This window comes from Lagopus leucura, unplaced genomic scaffold, assembly GCF_019238085.1.
Source record: "Lagopus leucura isolate 7727_CA_CO unplaced genomic scaffold, USGS_WTPT01 Super-Scaffold_100159, whole genome shotgun sequence".
Lineage (NCBI taxonomy): Eukaryota > Metazoa > Chordata > Aves > Galliformes > Phasianidae > Lagopus > Lagopus leucura.
The window spans coordinates 29,981,640-29,996,052 of NW_024962335.1; the positions used below are offsets into that span (position 1 = coordinate 29,981,640).

Sequence of the window (14,413 nt, forward strand, 5' to 3'; positions counted from 1 at the left end):
TTCCTCGGCGGCCGCCGCCGGCTCGACGGGGAGCGCGGGGCCCGGCTCCGGTCTCCGCGCCCGGCGCCCGCGGGGGTGGGAGAAGCGGCCGCAGCCCCCCCCGCTCCGCCCACCCCTGAGGCCGCGAGACCCCCGCGCGGCCACTTACGCCGCTGGCGTAACGGCTCCCCCAGCGCTGGCAGGGGGAGCGCCTCTCCCCTCCTCACCCACTACCCCGCCGGCCCCGCCAGCCAGCAGGGCCCCGGCGGCGCGCCGGGGTCACGCAGCCCCCATGGCCCGAGCCGCCCGCCCCAGCGCGGGCCACCCTCCGCGGCCTCGCGAGATCCCGCGAGACCGCCCGCGTAGCGCCGCCGGAACGACCGACGAGGTGGCACAAGGAAAAGCGGACAGTAAGGTGAGGCCTCGCGAGACTTGAAGGCCGAGGGGGCGGTGCGGCCTCCCTCGCTCCGCCCACGCCGCCATTTGACAGCGGGGCGGGCGGCCGGGCCTCATCTGGCGCCGGTTGCTGCCGGAGCCGCCGGTGATGAGTGAGCGAGGGAGGGAATGAGGGGGCTGGGGGCACGATAATGGGCTGTTGGTGAGGAGGGCGGTGGGAGGTGGGGCCGAAGGGGTTGGTAAGAGCGGGCCGGTCGGGAGTTGCCACCAGCCCTGACCTGTCTACTGTGTCGCGACAGGTGGGAGGTGTCGCGATAGGCCTGGCTGGGGCACGGTAGAGCTGAGGGAAGGCCAGGTAGCGCGCTCCCTAAAGCTCCTATAAATTATGGAGCTGTGCAATGTTACAGAGAAAAGGAAGAACGAAGCTGTAGTAGAAGGTTTTCAGTAGTGAGGAAAGAGCAGAGGGAGGCTGCGGTGCTGGCGGAGCCTTTGTGTTTTTTTTTTTTTTTTTTTTTTGTTTTGTTTTTTGTATGGTAAAGTGCAGCCGAATTAGGTAATGAAAGCAATTAGTCAATAGCAGGAGGCGGCAGGAAATGAGCGTGGGGCGGCAGCGTTGCTGCGCTGCCGGTGTTGCTGCTCCCGCTGCTACCTGTTGGCCCTGGGCTGTGGGGCAGCTGCGGGGCAGCTGCGGGGTGACGGCTGTGCTCGGAGCTGGGGCAGAGGGCGCTGAGGTGTGCTGTTGCAAGTCCTCGTGCTCGCATATTAACAGTCGGTTTGAGTTTGGGATCTTTGAGTCACTGATCTTTCGTTTTTCTTTCCAGTGTTCAGGGTAACTCACGTGTTTAGATGTATTCTGTGGCAAGGCAGCTTTTTGTTCTTAATAGTCAGCTGGCTGAACAAGAAGAAAGTATTGTAACTGCCAAGAGTGAGGCTACTGCTGTGCCAAAAGGAATCCTAGTCAAGATTTGGGGCTTTGGATAGCACAATGCAAACAGCAGACCTCCTCCTGGAGGACTCTGCAGGACTGCCAGAGCTCCCACACCGTGATGTGGGTTTGGGGCTGCTGCCTGACTTGGGGCCTTCTGCCTGCACAAGATGCACACATGGCTGCCCCAGCTCAGTCACTGTGAAAAAGCCAGTCGGTTTTTGTCTTGTGCAGTCAAAATGACAGTACACGTTCATCCTTCCATGCGCTATGTTTAAAATGTGGTGTTGATGCAAATTATCAGAGGTGTTAACTGCATTGTAGTCTGAATGCAAAATGTATTTTGTGCTCATAGGGAGGCCTGAGAGGCTTGTTTTGTAGTGGCTGGAGAATTCGTGGCCTGGGAATTGAGTTAATGTCTGCTCTTCAAATTCTGAAACACTGAGCTAATGAAATCAACTTCTGTAGCAGTTCAGTCATCTGTCATGGAAGCTCGTGTTTTGTCTGTAACCATTTTGTAGACCGGTGAGAATGTGAGACCAGAATTGGAAGGAGGAGTAAGACACAAGAAAAGCAAATCCTTAAAAGCAATGCAATATGTTGACGTCACCTGAAATGTTATCCTGAGTTCAAGCAGCATCTGGACAGTGCCCTCAGACGTATGGTCTAATTTTGGGGCTGTCCAGTATGGAGCCAGGAACTGAATGTGGTGATCTTTATGGGTCCCTTCCTACTTGGAATAGTCTTCAATTCCTTTGTATGTAATGTCAAAAAGAGCTCCAACTGCTAAGCCACAGTGTATAAATGAACTGCCTGTGGTAACACATCAGTCTGCTGAAGAACTCGAATACATAAATACATCATATGGAAGTTAAAATCAAAGCTTTAGTTGATAAATAGGAAGGAATTCACATTATGAATGTTTATAAGAAATCTGAATATGCCAAAGTGTTGCTGCTTTTGAAAATACAGAAAGCACAGTTTAAAACAGCTGTGCTCTGTGCAGACCTAAAACTTGTTTGCTCAGGCTTCTTTGTCCATAAATAAGGCTTAATCCTTCTGTGATGGGACGGTCTGTAAGAGATCATTTTGCACCATTTTGCATGAAGTAAATGTCACGTGCTCTTCTGAACACAGGAAATGTTAACAAAACTACCGAATTAAAATGCTCTGGGGACTTTAGACTTAGTTCAGGGGCTCACACAGGCTCTTCAGAGAGAGCACTGCAGACTCTCTCACTCACTTTCCCCCAGGCTAATGCTCACTGATGGGATGTTCTTGCTATCCTTGTAAATCATTGAGGAGAATGGTGAAATCTCCTGTGTTTGAAGTGTCTTCTTTCTACTGCTTACCTAGATGGTGGGAAGAGGTCAGCTGGGGATAATGTGAGGATTTCATCCAGCTTGGCTTTCTGGTCCATAGCATGATCTGTAAAGGTGCCTAAGAAAGTTAGAAAACCAATTTGAGTAATTTTTTTCTGTAGCTCAGTGCTTGCTGACCTTGTAGGTTTACAAAAACCTCTCCTTCAGCAAATGTCCCAGCTGAGAAATGGATTTTTACAGTAACTTGTGAAAATTTCCTGAAACAAGACTCAAACCTTATGTGTTATTAATAAGGCTTTCTTACTGCTATTTGATTGCCAAAGAACTTTCAAGGAGTTGAAGTAGTTTTCCTTTTCAATCGAAAACATGCAAGGCTTCCTAAAAGAGAACAGAACCAAGAAGCTTGAAGAATCTCAGTCACTTGAATCTTTTGAGAATAGTTTTAGGGGAGAGGAAAAAAAAATAAAAAAGCAAAGGCCCATGCATTGGAAATCCTAGTATGTGCAAACATTTTGCAAGTTTAGGTAATTTCTGCTTACAGCTACTGTAATTAGAAGGCTGGTATTCTAACTATGCAGTCAGTTCGTTGTCTTAACTAAATGGCTGTCTTGCTCTATCCTGTTGAAAACAGCACATCTTACAATTCATTTCATTCATTTTTAGACATTTTAGACATGAAGATGTAACACAGGCCTTTGGCTTTCTGAGTTTGCCCTAAGTAATTTTCCTCTACACTGCCAGTTTTAGTTCTTCTTTCTTTACTGATTTAATTAAAATCTTCAAGCCCTCTGTATCCTTTCTGGCATTCTCTTTTGTCTTGAATTTATACATGTCAAATATCAAGAGAATATCAAATACTCTTCTCACAACACAGCTTGCTTTCATTCCTTTGCTGCAATACACGATCTCAACAGCAATTAAAAAGCAGAAAATGGAAAGCCAGACTTGCAGTATTTTTAAGCTATATGATTTTTTTCCTACTCCTAAAAGACAGCATGGGTCTAAAATGTCAGCTCTCACTGTTTGGGGAAGAGGAGGATGTAGTCAGCTGCTTCATACATAGGAAAAGTACATATATGCACGTGTGTTCCAGAGATAGTGGTTCTCTCTATAGCAAACGGGTGGTGGTGTGAAAATAATACACTTCTTTTCTTTAGAAATGAGTTGCACAATTGAGAAAGCCTTAGCAGATGCTAAAGCGCTGGTGGAACGGCTGCGGGAACATGACAACGCTGCAGAAGCTCTTATTGAACAGACTACAGCTCTTAATAAACGGGTTGAAGCAATGAAGCAGGTTTGTTTTTCAACTTTGTTTACTCCATCAGGAGTAGAACTTGGAAACACATCATTTGAAGTCATTTCTGTGGTCTGTTTTGCAATGTAGAATCAGTAGTTATTTGGTTAATCCTTTAATGCCATACGAAGTATTCTTATTGTGGGTGTGACTGTCATCTAAAATTAGGTTGTTTATAATTTTGTTTGATCCTGTGAGGAACTTTTGCCTGCTGTTCTAGCTTAAACATTGAAAGTTGGTGTTTATGTTAAGAGCACAGGTAAAAATGGGGTTAGTGTCCTGCCGTGGTGCCTTGTGTTTTGTTCTTCTGTAAAGTGCTACTTGTTTGATGATTCAAATGTGCAGATTTAATCAGACAGAGGCCCTGTCGTAGTGTCTTCTGTGTAGAGTACTTTATCTTTTCACTGTCTCCTTTTCTTTCCAGGTAGCCTTTTAGGCTTATTCGCTATTATTTCCCTTCTGATGTTAAGCTGTCCAAGGCATATCATTAGGTTGAGTGTGACTTTCACTAGAGAACTTCTGCAAAACATAAAGGTGTCAACTGTCTTTCCACTTGGAAGTTCATCCTGTCATTTCTGTTTTAATACATGTTTATGAGCCTCTAAAGTAACAAAATCCTGCATATTGAGGTTGGTACTAGATGATCTTTGAAGTCCTTTTCAACCCAAACAATTGTAGTGCTCTATGTTACTGTATGCTTCATCCCTGTGAAACTGCTCACGCAGAGGCTTTGTAACCTTATATCAAGAGCATCACGTTTACCGACTTGTTGAGAGTCAGGACTCATGCGTTTAGGTCCACGTGATTTGTACTCATACACATGCTTTAAGCTATCAGGAAGCCACAGAGGTGTCAGTACCTCATGGCTATTCTTTAGCACGTGTTTGTCAGCTGTAGTGATCTGATGGGGAATTTGACCTGCACCAGCTGAAGGTTAAACCGCGCCCACTACAGAGACCTGAGGTATCAAACTTGGTTTAATATGAGCGTCTCTAAAGGGCAGTAAGTTGACAACACCTCCAGATGTGTTTTTGTTTATGTAAATGAATTAAAATGAAACATTTATCTTGCTGGCTATAGACTTTGGCTGACATTAGAACTGGTTCTTTGTGACTTGCTAAGTAACATTTTCCATTGGTTACTGAAATATGGTGGGTGTGGGGTTTTTTTTGTTTGTTTGTTTGTTTTATAATAGTACCAAGAGGAAGTCCAGGAGCTCAATGAAGTAGCAAGACATCGTCCTCGGTCTACATTAGTGATGGGTATCCAACAAGAGAACAGACAGATCAGGGAATTACAACAGGAGAATAAAGGTAAGATTAACGTTCTGTCCTATTCAGGTTCTAGCCTGCACCACTCCAACCAGTGATACTTTCCTCACTGACCAAGTCTCAAAGAATATTTTATATGAGTTTTCTTCTAAGCAGAACCTGTCAGTTTAACTGATCACAATGTAATCTAATGCAAAGCCTAAATGTCTCAGCACCAGAACCGTAATTAACAAGAAGAGCTGTATAGAACATCTGATTCAGTCCATCCTTCGTGTTTGTTGTAAGTGAGGAGATCTGAATATTGCTTCTACAATGTAACTATATGAAGATATGTTTTCCCATTACTTAAAAATAACAAATGTGGAAAGAGTCAGGAAAAGTTGAGTTATAAACATAGTAGTATAATTCCTTCTGAAATTCCATACACTAGGAATTAACAAATGGACAGCAGAGTCTCTGTTTCTGACTGAATGAGGAGATTCTTGGGCAGACGCCACTGAAGTATTTGAGGACACAACCAAGATTTGATGGGGGAAGGAAAGGGCATGCTAACTTAAGGGTTTATTTCAGCTTTCTCAGACAGCAGTATCTTTGCATTGTGTTTCATTTCTTCTCTGATGAAGTTTAACTGAACATCAAATTTTGTTGGTAGAACTACGCACGTCTCTTGAAGAACATCAGTCTGCTTTGGAACTCATAATGAGCAAGTACAGAGAACAGATGTTTAGGTTGCTTATGGCAAGCAAAAAGGATGATCCAAGTATAATAATGAAATTAAAAGAGCAACATTCCAAGGTAATTCCTTTGGGTTATTGGCTTTAAGGTTTTTTTTTGTTGGCTTTTTTCTCCACTAACATGTAAGTTAGTTTGTAATGGATCAACACAAAACTTGCATCATCTCAGTTCTTATATTATTGCACTAACTAGTCCTAATGAAACACAAACAGGAAAATTGATCCATCAGTAGGTCAACCTTACCAGCTGCTGATATATTTAAGCTTTTATCAAGTAGCATTTCATTACCTTATCTACTTAATTTACTTCTGCTTTGCTTAGGTCTTTAAGGCAACTGCTCACCTATAGTTCCATGTACCCATAGATCTCGGTCTAAATGCCTCAGATTGCTGTCTGAGTGGAAGGAGTAAGCCAAACGTTTAGCAAAACAGTATTAAGACATTTGATTTGGTATCAGTGTTATAAGTTAGCATTATCTCTTGTGTATTTGATACCTTTGGTACCTAAGTTAATCCTTTGGAACCAAGGCAAGAAAGTAAAATATCAGTCCTGAAATGGACTTCAAAATTTCATTTAGAAACACTTTTATGGATTCAAAGCTTGGGACAACAAAATAATAATCATGGAAAATAGTGTTATTTAAGCAGGAGATTTGGGATTCAGTATTTTTATTAAGTTGGACCTCACAAATATACTTGATAAAGAGGATTTATTACCCTTTCCTGACTCTTACTATTTCTGGAATTTTGTTATTTATCTCTCTGATCAACCTTCACCTCCAGTAAGACTGAACAATCTTGAAGCAGTCTTTAAATACTTCTTACCACATTAACAATGAATTCCATAATGCCTAAGGAGTCAATCTCAATGTTACCAGTAATCACTGCTTTCTTAAGTGGCAGCTGTCAACTTCAGTGGCTATTTACAAAATATTATTTAACTCATTACTTTCTGCAGATCAACAAGTACCTGCCTTTAACAGAAAAGCAGTTTCTTTTAGCATTCTTGAGTGCATGAGGATTGCTAGTAATGAGCCTAAGCATGCTGTTTGATCTCCTGTTAGTGACCTTGTAACAGGCTCTAGATCATATTGATCAAGATGCCACATCAGCTAGCCAAATGAGGACAGCTGTGTATCTAAAAGCCACTAATTCCTTCCCAGTCCTTCTCCACGATACGTCCTTGCCAGCTCATTCTTTTACCGCTGATCACAGCTTCCTTTCAAGCCAAATGTATTCTTTTAAAAATCTCTTGAAAAACAACTTTCAATGAAGGAAAAATGCTCCATGTGCTCATTTTCACTGGAAACTGAGAAGAATATAAAGATTTACAGCAAGTTCTTTCTCTCCTCCCCACCCCCTTCCCTGACTTCCATGCTGCAAATGAACACTTAATGAGTAAACAGCTAAACCACAGCTTTGGCAATTGAAACAGCAGAAAAGGATGGGAAGGGCCAATGTTCATTTTTAATGAAGTGTGTTGTTGCTCAGACTGTGATTCCAGGCAAAGGAATTCTTGTATGATAGCTTAATTGTTTCTGTGAGTTCAAAGGCAAGAGGATCATCTGCTAGGTGTGTGGACTTCCAGTCAAGTTCATAAGTTAAATGCCATTTTTAAGTTTAATCAATACTGTTCTTCAGTGTAGATAACAGCTTTCAGTCCTACTGTTCTTTTTCTAGTATTATTTAATAAATGTTGTGAATTTTGTCCAAAGGTCAGGCCAGACAAGAATAAGCTGGTCTGTTAGTAGATTTGGAATAAGAAACAGGTTCAAAGACTGGAAAAATTAAAAGCTTCTGTAAATACATTAAAGTATTTGGCTTAACTGAACAGCAGTGAATGCCAAAAGCATGGGCTCTTTATCTACATTTTCAGGAGAAATAAGCAGAGGCTCTATAAGCACTTCCTGCTGGTATGCTGGCCAGAGAGAAAGTAAAATATCATCCAAGCCAACAAAGGTCCAAGTCAGATATCACTTCTTTGCAAACAGGGAAATTATTTAAAATCTAACACATGCCTGTGTTAGTGACTCCTATCACCCCTCTCCTGGCAGTGGAACAAGATGAGCAAAGAAAACTACTGCATTTTTTTTTTCCTTCCTTCATGAATTTTTCAGTGAGATGCAGTAATTATTTATAATAGGAAAGTACCTTATCAGAGTTAATTAGCAGACACAGAGAGGTCAGGCAGGGCACAAGGGTGTTTCTTAGGGTTCAGCAAGGACAAGGCTCTGGAGTCCAGATCCCAGATAAGCTGAAATTGGAAATGATTTGAGCAGAAGGACCACAAAAAGGGCTGAGTTTCCCAATTTATGGCATAGTCAGGACGACAGCTTTGCCTGCTCTTTCTAAGAGAGAAATGCCCACCCATGAGCTAGTACTGCCTGTACTTGTGCTTAGTAGACTTGGGACCAGCTTTCAAACAGGTTGCATATGCTGCTGTGCTCAGATGATGTTAGCCTTTCTGCACATCCGGAAAGACATACATCAGCTCCTGCAGTACAGGAAGTTCTTGCCAGAGCAAGTAAGTGGCTGTCTAACAGCCATCTGGGTGATGTGGAAGCTGTCAAAGGAATAGTCATTTGGCATGTTTTCTTCTGTAAAATTCCTGAAAGGGAACTGTATGGCAAATCAGATTGATTTAAATGAACAGAACTGCAGTGCTTGCTCGTGCTGTAGAGTTAGTGCTTCTTTGTTTAGATCTGTGTTCACATTTTTATTATGTGACACAGCAGTTAAAATGCACATTTAATGCTTTGCTTATTTTTAGTAACGAATAAAGCTTATTACTAAAAACATCTTTTTATCTGTATGGCTTAGGAACTGCAAGTGCACGTGGACCAAATTACAGAAATGGCAGCAGTAATGAGGAAAGCCATTGAAATTGATGACAGGCATGGCTGTAAAGAGCAGGAACGTATCATTCAGCTGGAAGTAAGTATGAAATCAAAGCAGCGATGGCGCAAAGAAGGATTTGCCTTCCTTCACCCTCCCAGTGTGAAATGCTCAGAATTGACTGTCAGACAAGAAATTGTGTTTACATACAGATCAGGGTGTAGTTGTCAAAATAGGGAAACTTGTCTATCACTTATTTTGGGAGCTGCGGAGCAGGTTACCATTACCCAAATATATTCACAGAAGCTTTAAAATGTGCTGCATGGCTCTGACCCTGCAGTTCTTTCTTTCTTGTACAGTCTTTCAGTACATTGGGACTTAGGAATGGCCAGCTTCTCATGCATCCAGTGGCAGTATCAAGGCCAGCAAAAAGATAACTGCATGATATCTATCTTAATTAGCATTAGATAATTAGGTTACTTATGAGAATTAGTTTGATGTTGTATCATCAACACCTGATGGATCTGAGGGGGCCATACCTGACTTTAGATTGGCCTTTGCTGCACTGCCATCCTTCCAGAACTCGGGAGCAAATCACGTTCTGTATTCTTGTAGTAACTTTTTATTCTTGTAGTACTATTCTTGTAGTAACTGAAATTGCCACAAATCCCCACGATGTTGATTCAGACTTTTGCTTTGGTCACCTGCTTGATTTTCCAGATGTCCTCAATATTAAATCATTTCTTTTGTTAAAGGTTTTTCCAGTGTGCCACCAATTTGGTTGCTTTCTTGTAAGACTTTGTGGAACCAAGTCACACATCATTAATGAGTGGGGAACTAGGTGGAATATTTAATTATTTCAAAGTATTTTTTTAAACTCAGTAAACTCTTCACTAAAGAGATCTTTTCCATTTGTAGTTCTGTGGTAATCTGGCATGTAAAACAGATGCTGCTTTGCACACTTACCTTCTGGTATAGTTTGTTTTGTCTAAAATGCTTTTGGTTCTATTGTTCCCATTGCTTTAGCATTACTGAAACTCATCCCTTAGTAAGAGAGTAAACGTTATCACAATTACTGAGTTACTGTCTCTCTCTCGAGTTATGGGATCATTCACTCATACTGCTATTTTGTTGCTCATCTTTTGTAAGCGTGTTTGTAGCAAAGGGAAGGAGAGATCCTTTATGTAGTTATCTCAACTTTCTGGAGTTCTATTAAATGCCTTTTTTATCCCTCCGTTATAGCAAGAAAACAAAGGCTTGAGAGAAATTCTTCAGATAACCAGAGAATCATTCCTGAACCTTAAGAAAGAAGATGCATCAGAGAGTACATCCCTTTCAGGATTAGTAACAAGCAGTGATTTGAGCCTGAGGAAGAGCTAAAGACTGTGGAAGCCAACGAGCTTTAATTGCACACTTTACAAATGGAATATCAGGGGTCACTTGTCAAGCACTTGTTACTGAATAGGGCACCAGCAGGCTTATGCATCTCAAACTTCGGTTTAGTGGCTTTTATACTGTGTAAAAGAAACTCCAACTGGTATTCTATAAATACCGTAGTGACAGATTAATTGCCATAGATCTAACTTCAGTAGGAAATGGATTAATGCACTTAAGGAATTGGGAATTATTTTTATATGAAGTCATTTTACAAATAAAACACATAATTTCACTTAATTTATATAATTTATTGCTCGGACAAAACTTCAATGCAGCTATTATACAATAAATGCGAGATTTAAAGGCTGATCTCTGGCTAAAAGACAGTGGCTGACTATGCTTCGTGCACGATCCATACTTCGTTTTTCCTTTTAGTAAGTTTTTTGAAATTCAGCATTTAGCAATGAGCCTCTTTTAATGCAGAGAGCTAGCATAAAGCTGAAGGATTTCTGCTAGCTGCAGGCTGTCCTGTTACAATGTAAGGCCAGTTGCTTCAACATAGGTGACAATTTTGCAATTGTATTTACCTTATGAGAGAAAACCAAGCTCAGTTCTCTGTAGGTGGCAAGCTGCTGGAGTCTCACGTATTTCTTTGGGGATTGGCTGCCCAAAGTGGGAAACAGCAATTTGAAAGCACCTCAATCTATAGGGGGAGAAAGATAATTGGGAGAAGGAGTGGTGAAGTTCTATGGCAAAGTTGGCAGCCTGCACGCCTGCAAATAGTATTCTCCCTCTTTGAGTGCTACACAGTCAAGGAGCTCAGCGGGAGCTTTCAATATGTTACGCTGACAGAAAGACTGCTCGCTTTTTTTCCTGAAAGAGCTGCAGAGGTGAAAATGAATTGGTGCTTCTAGAACAAGAAGTAGCTTGCATTGTATGCCTATACACCAGAAGTGCTTCATAAGATGTATTTGCCATAAAAGAGGTGCTGAAATAATTCACATCTGGCTTTTGTCAGACTGCTTCTGCTACTTGTTCAAAGTGCTAAGGCTGTTGCTAAGACTGATGTGTATTACCACATTTTGTTCAGCATGTTACTGTATTCTTGGAATGCGTACTTGAAGTACAGCAAAAACAGAAGACTGCAGATCTACAAATGGTATACACGCTTTGGTATTGGGGCTGTTTAATAACTTACCTTGCAAAATGAGTTGAGGACTACAATCAGTTATCATTTAAACAAATTTCATTTTCAGTTACAACAATGCGAATGGAATTGAGCATTAAGCACTGTCAAATGTGGCAGTTTTAAAAACAGTGTTGATTCAGTAAAACCTCCGTAGACGCAAAGGTACGTGCAACAAAAGGTCTAATATGGAACTTTAGATTCCCAGTGGATGGATGGACTTACAGGGAGCTTAATATTTTTGCTTTGATACTGTCACATGCTTTATGAGAAGTAAGTGGAGTGGTGGGAAAAGTGTGTAGCAGAAAATAAGCACTGAGTTCTTATTAATTAATACATCTGCCAAGAAATGCAGCTGGAACGAGAGCTCAGAAAGGACAGGAATGAAGCTCTCCAACATTCTACGTTTTTTGTAGTTGGGGTAACAGCTGCTTCTTCTACCAGAGCATCATAGCTTCTTTTGGTAGGTTTAAGAATATATTGAGGACATTCATGTGCATGAAGGTTTTAACCCTTTCCAAACTTGAAGGTTTTTTTTTCTCAGAATACTTTATCTCAAGCTCAAATTACACTTGTCTGCTGTTACCTATAAAACTTCACCTATGCTTACGTAACTTAGTATTTTGCATTTCTGCTGTAGCTTGCAAGCTGGTGACTTATCAGAAGCAACATCTATTTTAATGCAGTGTGTTTTGGAAGAAATTCTGGTTTCAGTTTTTTCTACAAGTGTCTTTTCAGCTCTTGACTGATATCAGAGACATTCACCTCCATTTGACACTGACTGCAGTCCCACGGCTGACCTTCTGTTTTGTCTCAAATACAGCCTGCAGGGTGTATAGCAGAGAAGGGTTGTTAGACTGTGGCAGTTCTTTAAGGTTGCTCTATTATGAAATAATGCTTGATTAGTGTTTATTTTTGTAAATTAAGAAATGTTACTTAATTTATCTACTCCTAGTCTTCACGTTTGATACGTCTCCCCTTCCATTCCCCTGCCCTGATCACTTTAGGATTTTAAAGAGCCTTCACGTTGTGTGGAGTGACTATTTTTCATTGCATACCTGTTATTTTTGTAATGCGGATAGCTTGAAAAGAATTTATGGCTAGAATTGTGTACTGTACAGTAAACTTATTTTATCAATAAAGTTGACTGAAAATATGGATGTCTGTGTGATTAAAGCAAGGTACTGAGCCCCAAATGAGCTGTGTTTATAGCATCTGAGGAAAAAAAAACCCCACCATTTTGCTTTCCACTGGGCTTCTTTTTGTACATTAGAGCAGAAAGGCAGGCCCATGTATACTGCTTTAAAATATATATATATTTTTATGAAATGTTAATTTTTCTGTTGGAAAACTTAACACTCACTTCCATTACAAGGCCAAGCCCAAAACCTTGCAGATGGGTCAGGGCAATCCCAGGTACAGAGTGAAAGAACTCCTTGAGAGCAGCCCTGTGGAGGGCTTGAGGGTTCTGGTGAATGAAAAGCTTGATGTGAGCTAGCAGTGTGCTCTTGCAGCCCAGAAGGCCAGCTGTTACCAGGACTGCATTAAGATGGGGGTGGCCTTTCTCTGCTGTGTCCTCACGTGCCCCACCTGGAGTACTGCATCCAGATCTGGGGCCTGAAGCACAAGGAGCAGAGCTGTTGAAGTGGATCCAGAGGAGGCCACTAAGATGCCCAGAAGGCTGGAGAACCTCTCCTACGAAGAGAGGTTGAGGGAGTTGGGTTTGTTCAGCTTGTAGAAGAGACAACTCTGAGGCGATGCCACTGCAGCCTTCACATGCTTACTTAATCAGAGCTTATAAGCAAGAGGAAGGCCAACATTTTACACAGGCTGATAGCAATAGGACAAGGGAGAATGGTTTTAAACTAAAAGAGTAAATTCTTTACTCAGAGGGCAGTGAGGCCCAGGCACGGCTGCCCAGAGAAGCCGTGGACGCCCCACCTCCAGAGTTGGTCAAGGCCAAGTTAGATGTGGGGCTCTGGGCAGTCTGAGTTGGTGGGTAGTAGCCCTGCCCACAGCACAGGGTTGGGGCTGGGTGGGCTTTAAGGTCCCATGCAACCCCAACCAGTCTGTGGTTCTATGATCCATGTACTTCCATGTACTTTAAAAACAAAAAACAAAAAGAGAAGCAGAGCAAATAATAAGAAGTACTCCCATAGGGTTGTGGTCTTTGTATCAAAACACTTTGCTGCAGTTAAGAATGTGACCATTACATTTTTTTTCCATGAGATCAAATAAGTCGCTTTGACTTTGCTCAGTCTCTGGGTTCGTTTCTCTGATGTGTAAGTGATAAATGGCAGTAGATTACATTCACAAGTTAGAAGTGTAACGTTTTCTCCACTTCCTTGTGGTTTCTCAGAAGAGAAACTTGCTTTCAATATCAAATTGAAGGCAGGTAAGAGATATCAAGCTAAGTCATAAATTTAGCATTGGAGCTATTTGACCAAGGCAAAAACTGAAGGGCAGCTTGAAGGTGGGCCATGTTATACAACTAACAAATCCTTAGCTTTGGCTTTTTAACAAATTCATAGAATTAGAAGATCACAGAACCACAGAGCTGAAGGCACCCTTTTCATGCAGAATTGTTCACTGAAATCACTTTGTAGATGTTCAAAATAAGATTTAAATTAACTTGGGAAGTTTCTGCTTTATTTAGTAAGCGTATTCCTCTTTGAAAGCACTTTCCCTGCCTTAAGTAAAGGAAGAATTTCTAGATTTGAAATGGGTTCATCGCTAGGTGTCCAGAGGGTGCCAAGTGCCTGAACACTTGCAGTATCAGAGCCTGGCAGCAGGCAGTATGGCCATACCTTTGTATAAGAAACCACCATTAGTTACCATAGCCAAGGAAAACTCAACTGACATCTAGAAAAAGAAAACAACTGTAACTGCCTTAGAGTGACAAGGAGAAACGTATTATAGTTTCAGTCTTGAGAAATACACATTAACATTTCTCAGAGTTAAGCTGGAGAAAATGGCCAATAAGGGAAATGAGCAGAACCACAACCACAGTACATTCACATCGCCTTAGGGATTCATTCTACCATTCTTTTTAGAAAGGCAAAACAAGCATCTTCCCATCACTGAGACCTGAGCC

At 41.7% G+C, this 14,413-nt stretch overlaps 1 protein-coding gene across 1 annotated transcript; it reads left to right on the forward strand.

Moving 5' to 3' along the window:
• Positions 1-435: 435 nt before the first annotated feature.
• On the forward strand, positions 436-12,475 carry FGFR1OP2 (FGFR1 oncogene partner 2). The gene is made up of 6 exons (XM_042890072.1): positions 436-527; positions 3,780-3,916; positions 5,112-5,229; positions 5,840-5,982; positions 8,742-8,855; positions 9,999-12,475. Exons 1-6 carry the CDS (start codon positions 524-526, stop codon positions 10,134-10,136), a joined length of 654 nt encoding a protein of 217 aa, XP_042746006.1. The 5' UTR covers positions 436-523; the 3' UTR covers positions 10,137-12,475.
• Positions 12,476-14,413: the final 1,938 nt, after the last annotated feature.

What these genes read in the sequence shown, in the direction of transcription:
- FGFR1OP2 (XM_042890072.1), top strand. An exon ending in ATTACAACAGGAGAATAAAG is followed by an intron (nt 5,230 to 5,839) that starts GTAAGATTAACG and finishes TTTTGTTGGTAG; the next exon opens with AACTACGCACGTCTCTTGAA. An exon ending in TAAAAGAGCAACATTCCAAG is followed by an intron (nt 5,983 to 8,741) that starts GTAATTCCTTTG and finishes TGTATGGCTTAG; the next exon opens with GAACTGCAAGTGCACGTGGA.